This window comes from Corella eumyota, chromosome 2 (assembly GCF_963082875.1).
Source record: "Corella eumyota chromosome 2, kaCorEumy4.1, whole genome shotgun sequence".
NCBI lineage: Eukaryota > Metazoa > Chordata > Ascidiacea > Phlebobranchia > Corellidae > Corella > Corella eumyota.
The window spans coordinates 17,555,945-17,572,145 of NC_137491.1; the positions used below are offsets into that span (position 1 = coordinate 17,555,945).

The 16,201-nt window shown below is 35.0% G+C and overlaps 1 protein-coding gene across 1 annotated transcript; it reads left to right on the plus strand.

The window, feature by feature from the left end:
- Window positions 1–6,034: 6,034 nt before the first annotated feature.
- On the plus strand, window positions 6,035–14,888 carry LOC145743023 (uncharacterized). Its single transcript, XM_082560880.1, has 3 exons — window positions 6,035–6,450; window positions 12,651–12,838; window positions 14,199–14,888. Exons 1-3 carry the CDS (start codon window positions 6,045–6,047, stop codon window positions 14,886–14,888), a joined length of 1,284 nt encoding a protein of 427 aa, XP_082417006.1. The 5' UTR covers window positions 6,035–6,044.
- Window positions 14,889–16,201: the final 1,313 nt, after the last annotated feature.

Here is a 16,201-nt window from a genome sequence, read left to right on the forward strand (position 1 = left end):
GGGCTAATTAGTGAGTGTTTGATCGTGTTCTCGCCAATGAAACAAACTCAACACGGCGCCGAAACAAGGTAAGCTCGTGTATTGCAACTTCCTCTGATGCCACATCCTCCGCGGAGGTCACTCGAGGCCGTTGCCTACGTCAGAGGCTATGACGTCACGCGATTTTTGTAAGTACGACAGCCGATGACGAAGCAAAATGTCTAAAGTGTGTTGTTGTCGATATTGAAGTAGCCAAATCTGTAAAAGGTTGTATTTTTAGAATTGTGTGTTTTGTTATCTGATGTTGATTCGCAAGTTAAAAATAAACTTAAAAAAACAATATTTAAAAAATAAAAAAAAAACTTTAAAAATAACGCTAGTTTAGAAAAATTGTAAAATTCGGTAGTAGTCCAATGAATACACATGCCTTAATAATTAATTTTCTACTTGAAACAGCAAACATCAATCACTAGAAAACGTTTCTATTGTGGCATATATATAACCACACTTTTATTCTCTCTTTCGATTTTGAGCCAACGTTGAAGCTGTACGCCTTTGTTAGGCTATATGTTTGTTTATTTATATGTTTACAACTTCACAGTTCGAGGTCTTAATGAAGCCGCACGTCGAAAATGTCGATGATTGATTTAAGAAAATTGAGATTCGAACCACGGCGATTTTGGTCGCTTGTTCGCCGTGCTGTAGTGTCAAGTTTTCGGCCACTTTTAGAAGCCAAGCAGAGTGTCTTAAGTTACTTTTGGACTCTTGGTATACGACAATGCTTGACGGTATATGATTTTTCAAAAATAAACAAGACAATATCGTTTCTGTTTTATCTTTCCGAAGCCCCCCGGCTACAAGTAGAGACAGCAACGCCCGAACGGCCTTGTCTCATCGCTTGGCGGCAACAGAAAAAAGTCGCCAGCCTATAGCGAATTTCTCGTGTGTACGAGTATATGTGAGAACCCTCACATAGCAAATTCGCTGCGATTGGTATAGCCGGTCAGGTGGAATAAAAAATCAAGCCAAGAAAATTATTTTTTTTAACCAACAAAAAATGTTTTTGTTAATATTATTATCAGGTCATTTCTTATGATTTTGTATAACGTTTAATTCACGTGTAGAAAGGTAGCAGCGTTAAGATTAGGCCGCGCTTTATTTTGAAAGGACTTGATTGATAATAAATGATGAGGCTGTGAATGAAGTGGTAGTGAAAAGGTGCTCGTTTTGAAGATAATTCACGACAATTATTCTCGGGTTGAGATCAGGCCATTTTAAAAAAACTTGAACGACAAAGCTCTAACTATCTCCTGATAGAATATTCAAAGAATAATTTATAATGTAAATTTGATTTAAAAATAATTAACAAAAATGACATATATAAAATATTCCAAATCTTAGAAAAAATGTTATGGAAAACTCAAAAATAAATATTACATAAATATAATTTTTAAACATAAGTTAAATAATTTTAAAACTATTTTTAAAAAGTTATTTTAAAATCCGAAAAGTTTTGTAAATCAATATAAGCATACAAATTTTAGTAATTAATATTCTTGTAGTTTTAAATTTTTATGTAACATTTTATTATTTTTTTTCCAAAAAAATGAACGTAAAAATTATAAACCCAAACTATAGGTTTTTTATAGTTAATTTCGACTTTAAAAATTTTATTAACGCAAAATTTAAAAATAAACCGACATTTAATATTATAAATCACGTACACATTGTATTTTAAAAAAGATTAACTTCAATAATGCAATGGGATATCATTTTCCATGTATTGGTTGAGTTTGGGCGTTCTATTACACATTTAAGCGGCATTATCAGGCAAATTGCTGAAACCCATAACAACTGTAATTTGCAGGCGTTTAACCCAGTCCAAGTGTTCAGCTTAAACCTGGCCTTAACGGCACGCGTCAACGTTTGTAAACAATCAGATTGAACTGGACGTGGTTTATTTATTTATAAAAACAAGGCGATTAGTGTCTGATGGTAGATAAGGCGCAGAGGCGGCCATTTTGTAAAACCGGCGCGAAGTAGCCATATTGAAATACAGCAGCTTTGTTTTTTTTAATGTATTCTAAATATTTCAAATTTAGCAATTTTAAGATAGAATTATTAAAATAATGTTTAAGCTAATATAAAGTATTGTTTTAGGGATTATTTTGTGTTTTTTTCTGTTTAATTATTAATTGAATCACAATTTTTGATTTCAGACATTAATTAGTAAAGTTATTTCTAAATTTTGAAAACTGTATATTTAAAATTTTGTAAATTAAAAATTCAAAAGACAAGAAAAGTTCATACTTCTATAAAGTAGCGGTAATGGTAATGGTAAGTAAATACTTTTATCAATTCATACATAACTTAAAAAATACTATAACTTTATATTGCCCATACAAATTAAAAATATCCAAATTATTTACAGTTTAAGTAAATTTCAATAACGTTTAATGATAACTTGAAAACTAATATAAATAATCTTTAATTCGGAAACAATTTAAAACATAAACTGGCAATTTTTTCGCAATTATAATTTCTAATTATTTAAATGATGCAGCCTTATGTGTACATGCTAAAAAAGCATTAAAATGTAGAGGTAAGAATGCTCTTGTGGCATACAAATTAAGTGGTTGATAGGTTCAAGTATAAGGTACATGATATTCTAAGTAATCCGAAGCAAATGCCATGAAAATATGAACTTTGAAATAAGAAATCGTATATAATGGCAAATATAATTTAGAAATTTTTAAAGAAACAAACTTTTTAATTTGTATGATTATAAAAAAATACTAAATTTAAAGGACTATATATTTTTGGCATATGGTAATAATTACAATCGCTACTAATTTTTTTGCTAGAGTAAGTTTTAAAAACAATATTAACCAATTGATATGCTTGTTTTGGTACAAGGAACCTATAGCACAAGGTGCATAATTCGATTATGGCAAAACTATTGTTAGAATTTCGTGCGAATTTTTACTGCGACATTAGTAGTAATATTTCCTGCCAAGAGCTCGAAATACGACTTCTAATTTGCATGGGAATGTTGTAGATGGGAGTGCCACGCGCTACCACTAAATTGGATTAATGCCTCGTAAAAACAAAGCGACGATGCCGCTTTAAATCACTACAATGTTGTTCTAAGCGTTGACAAAAACCCCTAAAACAATAAAAAATGGTCGATTCCATAGCGCTAGTGTCTTTGTTTTTTTAAAGGGATTATTATAGTGAAAGTAACCGTGTTTATATAAAGTAATACAATACAAGATCTCGGACGACGCTTCCTGTTTCGGACAATGACAGTCGATTACATTGCATTAAAACCAGACTTAAAGCAATGTGTAAAAACAAATGCTAAAAAGCCTTTAATTACAAGCGGTAATTAATCTTAAATAATGCTCTTCGATTACAAGGAAAAATAATACAGAATTGCAAATTACTGTCGCCTTTTAAACATAATTCTTTAATTTGTATAGCTTTTTAAGTTAAGTTAATATTATTAATGAAAATATTAGACAATTCACATGATAAAGAAAAACTTTTCATTTGAAATGTACTGTGTTCATTTTCTCATTGCCACAACCGCCATTAATTATTGACAGATAACTTAAATAATAAATAAGCTCTTAGCCGTCCAAGAATTCGGTATCATCTTTTCATTGTAGGTTACATAATCGCCTATACATAGGGTTATCTAGAGTGTAAAGCGCGGCCTTGTGTCGTATATGTTGTAACATGGGCACTATATCTTATCTGATGAAATGCATTTTATCAGCCTATATCAATGCGGTTCAAAAACAACAACATTTTAATATCAAAGCAACAAGAACGCCACGCTCACAAAAATACAATCATTACATGGAAAAGTCAAAAACCCTAACTCAATCTTGATTTTTATATTTTTAAAATTAACCGAAAATTCGAAGGCGTAAATGTAATGGTGCCCTATTACAGCATTTTAATGTGTGGTTAGTAGTAGTCCTATGGCATCTGTAGGTACTTGATAATATCAAAATGTAATAGGCTGTCAGGTAGACTGTGGTGTAATACTTCGGCAAAACATCTAACTTGACACTGCACTAGATTAAGTGAATATAAAAACCGCAAGGCCGACCTTTCAGCTGAAGTGCTAGGTCGCTTAGGCTAACGCGAACTAGCAGGATAAAGTCAGGGCCCGCCATATTCTCCAAACGTTACGTCATGCTAAAATGCACTTGAAAATAGTTAAAATTTCCAAGGATTAATGGGCTAGTATTAAGTTTGGGTAATAGTAAACGTCAATTGCAGGTTGCCTTTTAGATTACCTGTAGATTCTTTTGTTTATAAAACGCCTAAACGTCAAAACCGAAAACGTGGGCGATCGTTATCAATGTTTTTATTACTCTCGTATCGGCATGGCTAATTGCCATGGCTTTTTAAATACCGTACATTTGATGTCACATGTTGATTTTTCGAGCCAGGATTTCACGCCCACGGTGACTTCGTTTATTGTTCGAAGGCCAAAAAGCGCATAAAAGTGAGATTTAATATTTCGCAACGGGCCGAAGAATAATATACATTCGATTTAAAACAAATAAACTATCAGGCCGAGCGAGAGACTGGTCTGCTGCATGTATAAGCCTAGCAGCGGTACGACTAAAAAGCGCGCGGTTTCCAACCTTTGATGTTACCGGTCGCAAGCAGCCTTGTATTGCAGGTTATATACGACGGTGTACTGTGCAGTCAGTCGGTTTTCGGCGATTTGAATATCGACCTGACGAGAAATTTTCTCATGTCGCAGCGAGGAGATTAATATCGTGCACCAAACACACGCGGTAAGATGTTAGGCTGGCGAAAAAAACATTACTTTTGGTATGTTCTAGATTGTTATCTATAAGCCGACGAACGTGCGAATCTAGCTGACCAAACATGTCGTCAGTTATTTCACGTGCGCATGCGCAGAAAAATGGAACTTGTAACTTAATGAGACACAATTGATTTTTATCATATGTCTATGTTTTTTATTTTAATAATTTGTCCTCGATGTGTAAGGGCAAGGGTCTTATCATAGGGTAACTTGTGTACCATTTAATTGATTCATAACGTTATGTTTCCGCTTTTATGATATGCGTTATAAAAATAAGACACATCTGTCCATTAGGCAACTGCATGACGCATTCGAATTTTTTTTCGTTACCTGCTATTTTTATAGCAACGCGCGGGACGATTACAAATCGCCAAAATCAAAATGTCCGTTTCTCGTTACTGCTGATAAAAATCGCAACATCGCGCTGCCATATTTTTAATTATGACGTCACAAAAATCACCAAAATCAAGTTACTAGCCTGACAGGGCAAGTGACCTTGTTAACTTTACCCCAAAAATCTGTTCCCACGACCCTTCTGGATTTAGCAAAACTTGTTTCGGAGTAAAATTCGGTTAATCAGGATATTTCTCTGGTTTAGTACATGGTCTTGGCGATCATTAATTAGCAGGTTGCTAGTTTCTTAACTTAGACGCTCACATTCTTGACAGTGTGGCAAGCATGTTATTATCATATCGCGGCTGCACATTCACATAGTAAACTAGTAACTCAAATCCGAAATAGACTCAATAATGGACACCGAAAATTCTAATCCGATTTGCGTGGAATAGATTGCGTTGATTCGAATTTTTGTAACCCCTTAAAAAGTTTTACTGATAGTCATTAATTATTAATAGGCATTTAAATAGCTTTTTACTATATGGAGCCGCCGTTCGAAGGTATCAATATACTACCAATACATCAAACCAGAAATTAGTAGCTGCGAATATATCATTAAACACAAATAAAAATACCCACCCTTTAATATTCCAATATAAACACACTACCAAACGTTAAATTATGAGTTATAAGCCATGAAAATTTGGACAAGATTCTGCCGAAGCAGACCACGCGGTCAAATCAAGTCTGGCGTTTAAGAGGCGGATGCTAATTACATGTCGCTTCGCTATAAAACGTGACAGAACATTGCCTGCCGTATGGTCCTAATTAAAATGTTTAATTTTTCTTTTGTATATTTCAGCACGCGGAAGGCCAAATGAGCGCCTATGGTTACAGCTATGAGCCCGCCGCCGCGGCATCGGGATATTTGGGAAATGCTCGCGGGCCATCGGCGTTCGGCAACCCCGTAGGAGGAAGTTATGCGATGTCGGCCTATGGTAGTCCTTACGGTTCCTCATCACAACCTGGTTCCATTCAAGGGTTATCCGGCGTTTCAGCATCAGTTGCATCGGGTGTAAGCCCTGTTTCACACTCACATCATCCACACGGGATGCAGACCCCAACCTCCGGGTACTCTTCCGGTCCTCCGCCGCTTGGGAGCGCCACAGCAGGATTTCACAGTTTTTCATCGCCCTATGGACCCACTGGACATTCATCATACGGAGGTCTCATGAATCAATACCAGAACTGCCCGTCATTAGGTGACGCTGTTCTCCATCAAGGTAAGCTGCTTTTAAATACAGGAAAACGACGTCAATCATAAGGCGACGATGTCATAAAACTATTGGCTACGCCTCTTAAAAATGGCGCGCGCTTAAGACGAGTTAATAGAAATAAGCCGAGATTTTGACCTTTGAAAAATTAACATTTGAAAGCTCGCGCGTCAGACTTGTAGTATTTCGTTTAGGCGATTGATTTTTATTAAAAATTGCTTGAATCATTAAGTCAACAGACTAAAAAGTGACAGGCATAAGGCACGTGGACACTATTTACATGAATCACAACTTCCCTTCAGCTAAAAATCAAACTTACAAAATATTTTTCGACATCCGTTCACGAAAGTTTAATTTATCAATTTGTCAAAAATCAAATTTTTTATCTCGACATGTTTGTTGTTTAAATGTCGAAGGTTAATTGGCGCAATTTATCAAATTTTAGTTTTAATTTATATCAAAAGTAAGAGGAAAGTGTATTTAGAAGTTTGAAATATTTTATGAATTTATCTATAATCTGGAATGTAAAGAAATTTTCTCACAAAGAAAAATTTTGAGTACACTTACATAATAAAAAATGTGATTTAATTTTTTTTTAAACTTTTCTACAAAAATTTTTTATTAACAAATTAGATAAAAGAGTAGTAAATACAATACAAAACTAAATTAAATTTTTCCTAATAAGATACTTAAAAATAGTTTTTTTTTTAATACCAAAAAATTCTATCAATAGATTTTTTTTCTAAACTTTTATGAATAATAATTTAAAAAAACAACAAATTTCCTAAAAAGGATATCCTAGCGTGCCCCTGCGATAACCCCAAGCGTACGGGGTGATTTGGTGGGATAATATGGGATCATCCCAATCTGTTTGATCCTTCCCAGAAATTTTTTTCCAAAAAAAAGTTTTTTTTAAATAAAAAAATCGTTTGAAATTTTCGTGGGAAAATGTGGGCATGGTGAAATGACAATATTGTTAACTGAAGTGTGACCTGATATGACAATGTTGTAGTTATATAAAATAACCCAGGCTTATTATAGAGGGATAGGACATATAAGAGAAACGAGATAGGCCTATTTATAAGGGTGTATATAAAAAATTAGTTAATTTAAAAGGCGACGACTAAAATTTCAATCTTTAAAATTTACAAAAAGCAAATTTAAATTAATAAACCTTATTTCGATTACTAAAAAATAGTTTTTGTTAAGTTTTCAATTTATTAAGGCCAAAATAAAAATGAATACTTTTACTAGCAATTTGCATTTACTATATTAGAAATACTTGTTAAATCACAAAAAAAAACAACACGACGACTTGTATTTTAATGTACCTATGGCACCTTTAATACGGGCTCAAAATTATTTTCAATTTACTTTCTCTGTATGTGTCACAACAGTATATAGCTATGCGTCGCATGACTACCCGATTAAATTACCAGCAATTTTATATCGCACCCTCATATGCTGCGAACCCGTAGTGGCTTTGATGTAGTGTTGGGACTTGGGCGGTTTTTTTACTGTCGCATTTCCACTTCACGGGCTACTGTAACGAAACTCATATTTCCAAATTCAATTAGAAAGCAAAACCCCGTCGTATTTGATAGGTTATCTTCAGGTGACTGTTTAATACTGTAACACAATCTTTAATTTTAACTTAGTTGTAAATCAAAAAATCTTCTTGTTTTGAACTTTTCCTTACTTATTATAACATTTTGTTACACTTAAACGCTATTGGCTAAGCAATGAGTCACGTGACTTTTACATACAAGTCTTACATCTCTAATCCTTTCTATTACGAGTACCTATCAAAGATACCGACATAGTAAGACAACCTAAGCTCAACTTTTACAAGTTGGATTAGTAAGAACAAAGCAATACCGCGTATATTTGTAAGCTAAAACAAGTATAAAGTTGTTAATAGGTCTTTAGCTTTGACAACATGATTTTTATACACATCCTCAACGTTTAGAATGTGCTTAAAATCATTTTCTAATTAGATATCAGTGAAATTAGTCTACAAAAAAGACTTTTTCAATTAATTTTCCAAAGTTATATTTTACATTTCAAATAATTTAATGACATTATGAAAAAATAAATGTGATATAAAAAATATATATTTTGTTTGACTTCTTTAAAAAGTAACTTGGTTTAAAAATTGAAATTATATTTGGCCATAAAAATATTTAAATATTGTGTTTTAAGCATCCGCCATTTTGTTTCAAACTTATTTTCTTAGCGTAATTGCGATCTCATTATCAATAATAATATACAAGTATTATAATTAAAATATTAACCGGTTAATACACTTCTGACAAAGCTAAGTTGAATAAAAAAGTGACTGCTTTATTTTTAAGTATAATTACAGCAATTAAAGAGGATAAAAACTCGAATGCGCATAATTATTTCCGACCGAAATACAAAGAACTAATTTTTAGGTCAAATAACGCGAAAAATGCTTAATTTATTTTGGTCAGAGGCTTATTGGCACTTTAAGCTATTCATCTTTTGTTAGTACTTGTAACTATTAGCAAACTTAAATACCCACAATCGGATTTTAATTGTAGACATTACAAATAGACGATTGTTCGCTAACAGGTCATATTATTTACATGCCATTTTGCGGTCGCCGTATACTGTAGTGTATTATTTCGCTTCTGCAGATGTAAATATAGGTAACAAGATCTATTTAATAACTGTTGTTATGTGTTTAGAGTGGGATTTGTAATTAAAATTTAAAATGCGTATTGCGCGGCCTTATAAAGGCAAAAGGTGTAAGCGATTTTAATAGCATAAAATTAAGCTAATTTGATTTCTGATTTCTTATAACATTTCAGTAATTTTTTACAAATTAATTTTAAAAATAAAGAAGTAATATATTAAAATAAGTCCATTAATAGTCAAACTTTTAAAACAAAGAACAATTTTTTGTCATTCCTGACATTTTTGCAACATTTGTCTAAGTGAGAAACCTTAAAACCTGGTTGCTTTGAAAACTGAAACTGTCCTAACTTCAAACACTATTCACGCTTCGTGGTTCCCCTGTAAACAGGGGCCGCGTGGCCTGATTGATCAAAGAATGGGGCTGTAAAGTGGGTAACAACACCCACCAGCCCATTTGGTTACCATTATCAACATTGGGAAAAGATGTGAGCTGTTAGGGGGATTTTAGGGGCAAAAGTGTGTCTTTATATTTTGAAAACTGCTTGTTGTTTAAATAATTGTTTGGTATAAGTTAATTTTGTACACAGAATGCTCTTAAGATTCAACCTGTTATAATATACAAACATCTGTTTTTAATGTTCTGACACATTTTCTCCACAACTGACACTAAGAGCAATTCATTTACCAAAGTGCCTCTTTACAATTAAAACATTTGCCTTGCTTCTAAAACGCGCCAGCAAGTTGGAAATTTGCAAATAGTTTCGTCATTGGTTGTAACTTCCGGATTCAGTTCTAATTACATAGCTACCTCGAGTGGGACTGAGTCGCGTCTCATTATAATAACCAGTTTGACTTCGATATACGTGGACCGCGATCGCGCATGCGCAAAGGCCTCCGAGTAGGCGATTTTACTATTTAAAAGCACCGTAAAACAAGCCGTAAAATTTGTGGAGACGCCCAACTTTTTAAATCGCCTATTACCGGTTTTTAAAAGTGTAAAGCAGCGCAAAAGACCTATTAAAACATACACAGCGGCCTATAATTGGAAACATGCATTTGTATGTATCGTTTAGGAGAACGGCCCAACGTTTGCAGTCCTGTTTCAACCTGTTAGACTTGAAGGCTAAGACGGATGCCGCTTGGCACTTCGTGGTTTTAGTCAAGAGCATCTTTAAGGTCAGACGTGTACAACTTTTCCTAACCTGTAGTGGGTTGCAACAAAATGTCGAGGAAAGAAACATTAGACGCATCACTCGGAAACCGAAGCACTTTTAATTTGCGCGATGACTTGATTTTATTTTCAAGTTGTCTAAGTCGTCCACGTGCGCGCGCCATTAGCATTGTTTACACGACTTCGCCTGGGGTTCGAAAGTTTAGCTGCCCACTCAAGTTGAAACAACGCTCCGAGTACCCCAAGCGCGCGGTACAACGCCATTTGAACTCCCCTAAATCAAAATGTCGACCGGGAACTCTATATTTGTGTAGCCCATCTTTCGAGGATAAAACTCGTTAATCTGTGATATTAACAGCAACGACTGAATGAGCTGACATTTAGTAGCAGGAGTGAACAGATCTAAGCAAATTAAAAGGTACCCCTGATCAGCCAGCACACCCTAGAAATAAGTAAACCTATTGGGATGAAATCTGATAGGTACAATTCAATTACTATCACATTTACGCCAATGTGCTTCCTACAACACGGTCATGAACCCGTGGAAAGATATATTCGTAGCATGATCCACGAATTATCGAAGACCCAGTTAAATATCATGATAATTTACGCAGCTGGTTAGTTTTGGGAACTTAAAATCTTGTTTACACTTCACTGCCTTGCTACTGGTGCTAGGCTAAGCCCGGCGGTACATCCAACGCAACTTTACCGCATGAGGGCACCCAGGCGAATTAAAAACACACAAAAGTCCAATAGACGTGTTTGTTGCCGAAAACATAACCCATTTGTGACATCACGGGTAACGGAATTCGAGGCAGTCTTGCGTGTATAACCTGATGACGAATTCTCTAAGATTTTGGCGTGGGTTTAGTGTTATATGGGTGTACCCGCTAATGGCATTAACTCCAATGTAACTTAGTGATTAAAGCAGTTGATTCACGGATCGAGTAATTACTTTTAACCTTGCAAGTGTGAATACACGTGCAAAAATCTGTTAACCCAAAATAACTAAAAACATGTTTATTTTTGTACTTGTTTTGAGAAATTTGCACAACAAGCATTTAAAATTTACTAGCTTCCGTAAAAAACAGAAACAGTCATACATTAAAAATACTTTTCGATAAAACCACGACTAGATTAAAAAGCAGCGGACCGTTTTTATTGTTTGAATCGTCTAGTCAAAGAATATACCAGGCTTGCTGGCGTACATTTACGGGGATAAAACTGGATAACGTGTTAATGCTTCGGTATTATTCCAATGCTAGATCTTCAACGGGTATCTAGTCCGCTTGAAAATTCTTTAAGCTTGCTTGTAAGGAACAGTTTCAACTTTCTATTCAAACTTACTTAAAAAAGAATTATGGCGGAAAATGCAAAGGGTTGTCAAAAATTTTAAAACGAGTTAATAGAATTCCATTTTAATTCCTTAACTTTATCCATGCATAAAAGTAGTTTAACTAAGTTTTACATAAACAGCAATGACATTTTTTTTATTTGTCATTTAGCTGGGAAGAGAAAAGTGTTGTCATTCTTGTTAAGTGCCTGAGGTGGCCACGAATTATAATACGCACTTACTGACTGCGATGCCTATTTCGGCCCGAGGGTTTAAACGATATTTAACTTTGCACTAGGAAACTGTATCCTTGAAAACCAAAGTCGTTGTTAATTAAATTTTGGTCTTATTTTTTGCAAACTTCAACTTAATTAATAATAATATAAAAATATAATAGAAAAAACAGTGCATTTTTAAATACTAGCTAATAAAAGTAGGTTGGAGTAGTGTTACTTGCAAAATCAATACGTTTTTCATTTAAATATTGACTATATAACACTGATCTCTATTTTTACATTAAAGGTCTATCACGACAATTTAATGAGCTGATATTACACGACCAAAATCATGTTTTCTAATCCCACTATGTAAATGCAATAAAAACACAAACTTTATTAAATAAAAGCTTCGTGGGCTGACGTCTTATTCGCTGTTGGCTCGAACCTAACCAAAAAATCGGTTTCAAATTACAATTTAAGTGTTCGATGTCGCAATTTACTCTGTCCCAAAACTGATTTTATCGATAAAAATGTTATCGCAAATGTACGGGTATCGGATTCCAGTGTTTATTATTTGGTAATAAGCTTGGGTCAAGGCCGAGAAGATATTTGGCCTGGTACGGTAATAGGCATACTATCGTCACCGCAGTAAGAGTGGGAAATGTAACCTAATATCTTTCATATAATATGGCGAGCGGACACTAATATTACTTTACCATTACTGCGATATTGAATACTCTGTTTTTTATCTGTTTGTGCGCCTAACAAAAATACTGGACCATAAAAATATCAACTTGAAATCAATATATTTTGTTTTTTTTTACAGATACAAGTCATGTGATGAGCAGTGATGTCATGATGGGAAAAGGTAAAAAGAAAAAGATGAGAAAACCGAGGACCATTTACTCGAGCTTGCAACTGCAGGCTCTGAACAGAAGATTCCAGCAAACTCAGTACCTTGCTTTGCCCGAGAGAGCCGAACTAGCAGCTACCCTAGGCTTGACACAAACTCAGGTACAATTAAGACAAAATATTCTTCTATATTTATTTTCTTAGATTGAAAGAAGGTCAACTTTACAGCCCTAACGTAAAATAACTTGTTATTTTGGCGAAGTCTTGCGTGGCCGCTTTGTTTTGGATATTATGAGAACTTTGATTTAGCTTGATTAAGTAACCTGTTGACTGTTTTTAATTTAAATAAACATAGAACGCACGTTTAAATAACTTAAAAGCAATTCAAAGCTTTTCTAGCTTATTTCACATGACTTGAGGGAAAGTTATAAGCCCTGTTGGTCAGCAGAAAACAATTAGCAAACTTTTACTCACCAAATCCCGCGCAGTTCCGCGTTCTAACTTACTTAATTCCGAGCAACTTTGATGTTAGGCCGCTTTTAATCACGGCAGAGCCGGCAAACGGATCGCATATGTAGCTTAAAGAGATTACATGTAAAACTATAGAGGCGAAAGAACAGTGTGCCGACATCAAACGTATGAGAACAGCAGCGGATTTTTTACGGCGTCCTGAGTTAGTAATCGCCATTTGTAATATCTCACGAAACATATACTTGCTAATGTCGCAAAAATGCATGTGCTGTAAATTACAGTCGAACAATTTTGCCAGCTTGTTGGGCTATTAAAAATCAAGCACCTAGCTTGATTTGTTTGTGCTGTTTGCATAAATGGCTGCCAGCCTTGAATAATCGTCGCATTTCAAGAAGTTCAACACTACAAATATAGTAATACAATTCATTAACTTTTTGCATACGCAATCAAACTATTTCGTCATTATTTAAGCGCCAATTCGCCACCAGTATCATTTATGCTGAATTTGAAAAAGGATGTTAGCCTATAAAGACTGTCACGTCACAAGTAGTTTGAGCACGAAGTGGGATAGCCGTTTCCTTTATACGGAGCCTAAATTGCTACCTTGCTGCCAGCCCGAGTCTTAATATTTGTATAAAACATACAATGGTAAAACCGCCGAACGTTAAACAACGAGCACGTTGTCCTGGCAACCGGTCGCCGAGCGCATTTGCTTACGTCATTGCTTGAGTGAGGCAATCACGATGTGATAGGAATAGAAAATTAGGAAACGTCGCGAGTTCTGCTTTCACTTTAAAATGAATTGTTAAAGTTTTCCGTATATGGATTTAAGTTTTTGCTAAATAAATATTTAAACAAAACTAAAATTAATTGTAAATAGAAATCTACTTTTAAGTAAAACTAGTCGGCTTCTACAGGCTGCATTTTTGTTTCATTAAAATATTGATCTCCCTTTTTTTAATTGCTAAGTACTTAAACAATTTTGTTAAGACTGGGTTAGATTTTACTGAAAAAAATAACAATATTCTAAACTATTTTTCTTTATTTCCAGGTCAAAATTTGGTTTCAGAATCGTCGATCAAAATGCAAGAAATTATTAAAACAAGGAATCCACGACAAAGACAATCCGCTCATGTCGCCCGGGAGCAACACCAGCAACAACAACGCCGGTTCTCCATCGTCCATTACGTCACCACTGATGACATCACTTGCACAGAACGTCTCGGTCTCGTCGGACATGGAGACGGCAGGAAGCGTGACCACAAACTCCGGGGCAGACGGGATTCTTCCTGGGGCCGGAATCACAGGAGTGGTGGGTCAAAATTCTTGGACCCCACCTTCTGTGGATGAACAATCTCCAACTCCCCCTAGCAACTTGTCTCCCAACCAGGGCATGGGGTCGCCCCATAGGGGCATGACCACGTCACCAGGATACACGATGATGACACCGCACCACAACAGCATGGCTCATCACGGCATGAAAACGGAAATGTCGTCTCCCATTCCGGGGCAGAGCAGCCCGGGGATAATACCCCCTTACAACAACGGGGTAATGGGAACCGCGGGGGATGGTAACGGCTACATGGTTCCCTTCCAGCACCAGATGAACTCCATGCAGCCTCAGCCCCAAATGATGACGTCATCTCTTTGGTATGGCGGGGGTGAACCGGACCCACAGACCACGCACAACGTCCAGCAGATCGACACTCGCGCTATGCGAGATTCTGGTTACTTAAAATAGATAATTTACAGCATTTAAATGATTTCTAATACAGCAAAAAGAATTAAGGGCACTCCAAGTCAAAAGTGCTGGAGATATTTTGTGGAGAAGTTTGAAGAATATTGCACAAAAGTCTGTTTGTTTGTTTTTTTGTTATTTTCTGTTAAGTTAAATCTGTTTTCTGTGCCTTGCCTATTATTATTATTATTTTGTCACCCTATTTCAAAGGAATTTACCCTTTAAGCGCGTTTAGAGCCTGGCAATTTTGCCATATTGCAAGCTAGGTTATTTTATCGTTCATTTATTATCGTATTTTTACTTGTATATTCATTACTGCGTTATAATTATTTATTGCTGCAAATGTCAAGTTGATCTGACTACCAAAATGGTAAAAATGTTACATAAATACGTAAATTATAGCATATGTTTTCATACCATTATCATTATCAAGCATCATGTATATATAACATCATTGAATTTTTCGAACTAGTAATTACCCAATGCTCTGTGAGCCAAAAAAACTTGTTTATTTTTGCATAGGGCACTAGTAGCTGTGCTACGGTGTTCTAGCGCCCACTTGCGGTCTGGTATCGTTTATACTCGTCCAATATTTTTGCAGTTACGCCAAAGCAGCAAATAAACCGTACTAGCAAAATTAATATACAGTGTTGTCAGAAATAAAACAACATGAAAAGTATTTGGCAAAAACATTTGGCAACATTGTGTAGATTACGGTGCGTAGAAGTTGTGAATTATTTTCTTTTATTTGGTAGAATCTACTTTTTTACGCAGAGTACCTTTTAACAAATTTATCTTTAATTTTTGTGGTGCATTTGGTAGATTTACTATAAGTTCATTATAGTACTGCGTTTAAACAATAAAACTATTTCCTGACAAAAGTTTGTTTTTTATAAAATCACAGTTTTAAGTTGATATATGTTATCCACTACACCATCATGAGGTCGTTGGTTCAATCTCCACTGTTCTCATGCTGTGGCGCCCTTGAGTTAGGCGATATGAACGGTATAAACTCCTGCTGAGCCACCACTTAATCAGCAGCATAATTACCGGGCATTTATAATCTTTATTACATCCCTAACTGCTAAAGGCAACTTGAGACTGGGTCGGAGTAACTGATGTTACTCTATGTCTAAGTCGCGCATTCGACCTTCCCACACCGAGGATAAAGATATATACAAAAAAAAGTTTTTAGAATAAATCAGAATTTTTTTATGCATTATTTAATCATATTGTTTAGCAAAAACTAAGTTATCTAACAATTACTTGTGTAAAAACCTGTTATGACAATTAATTTGCAAACATACTGTAATAGA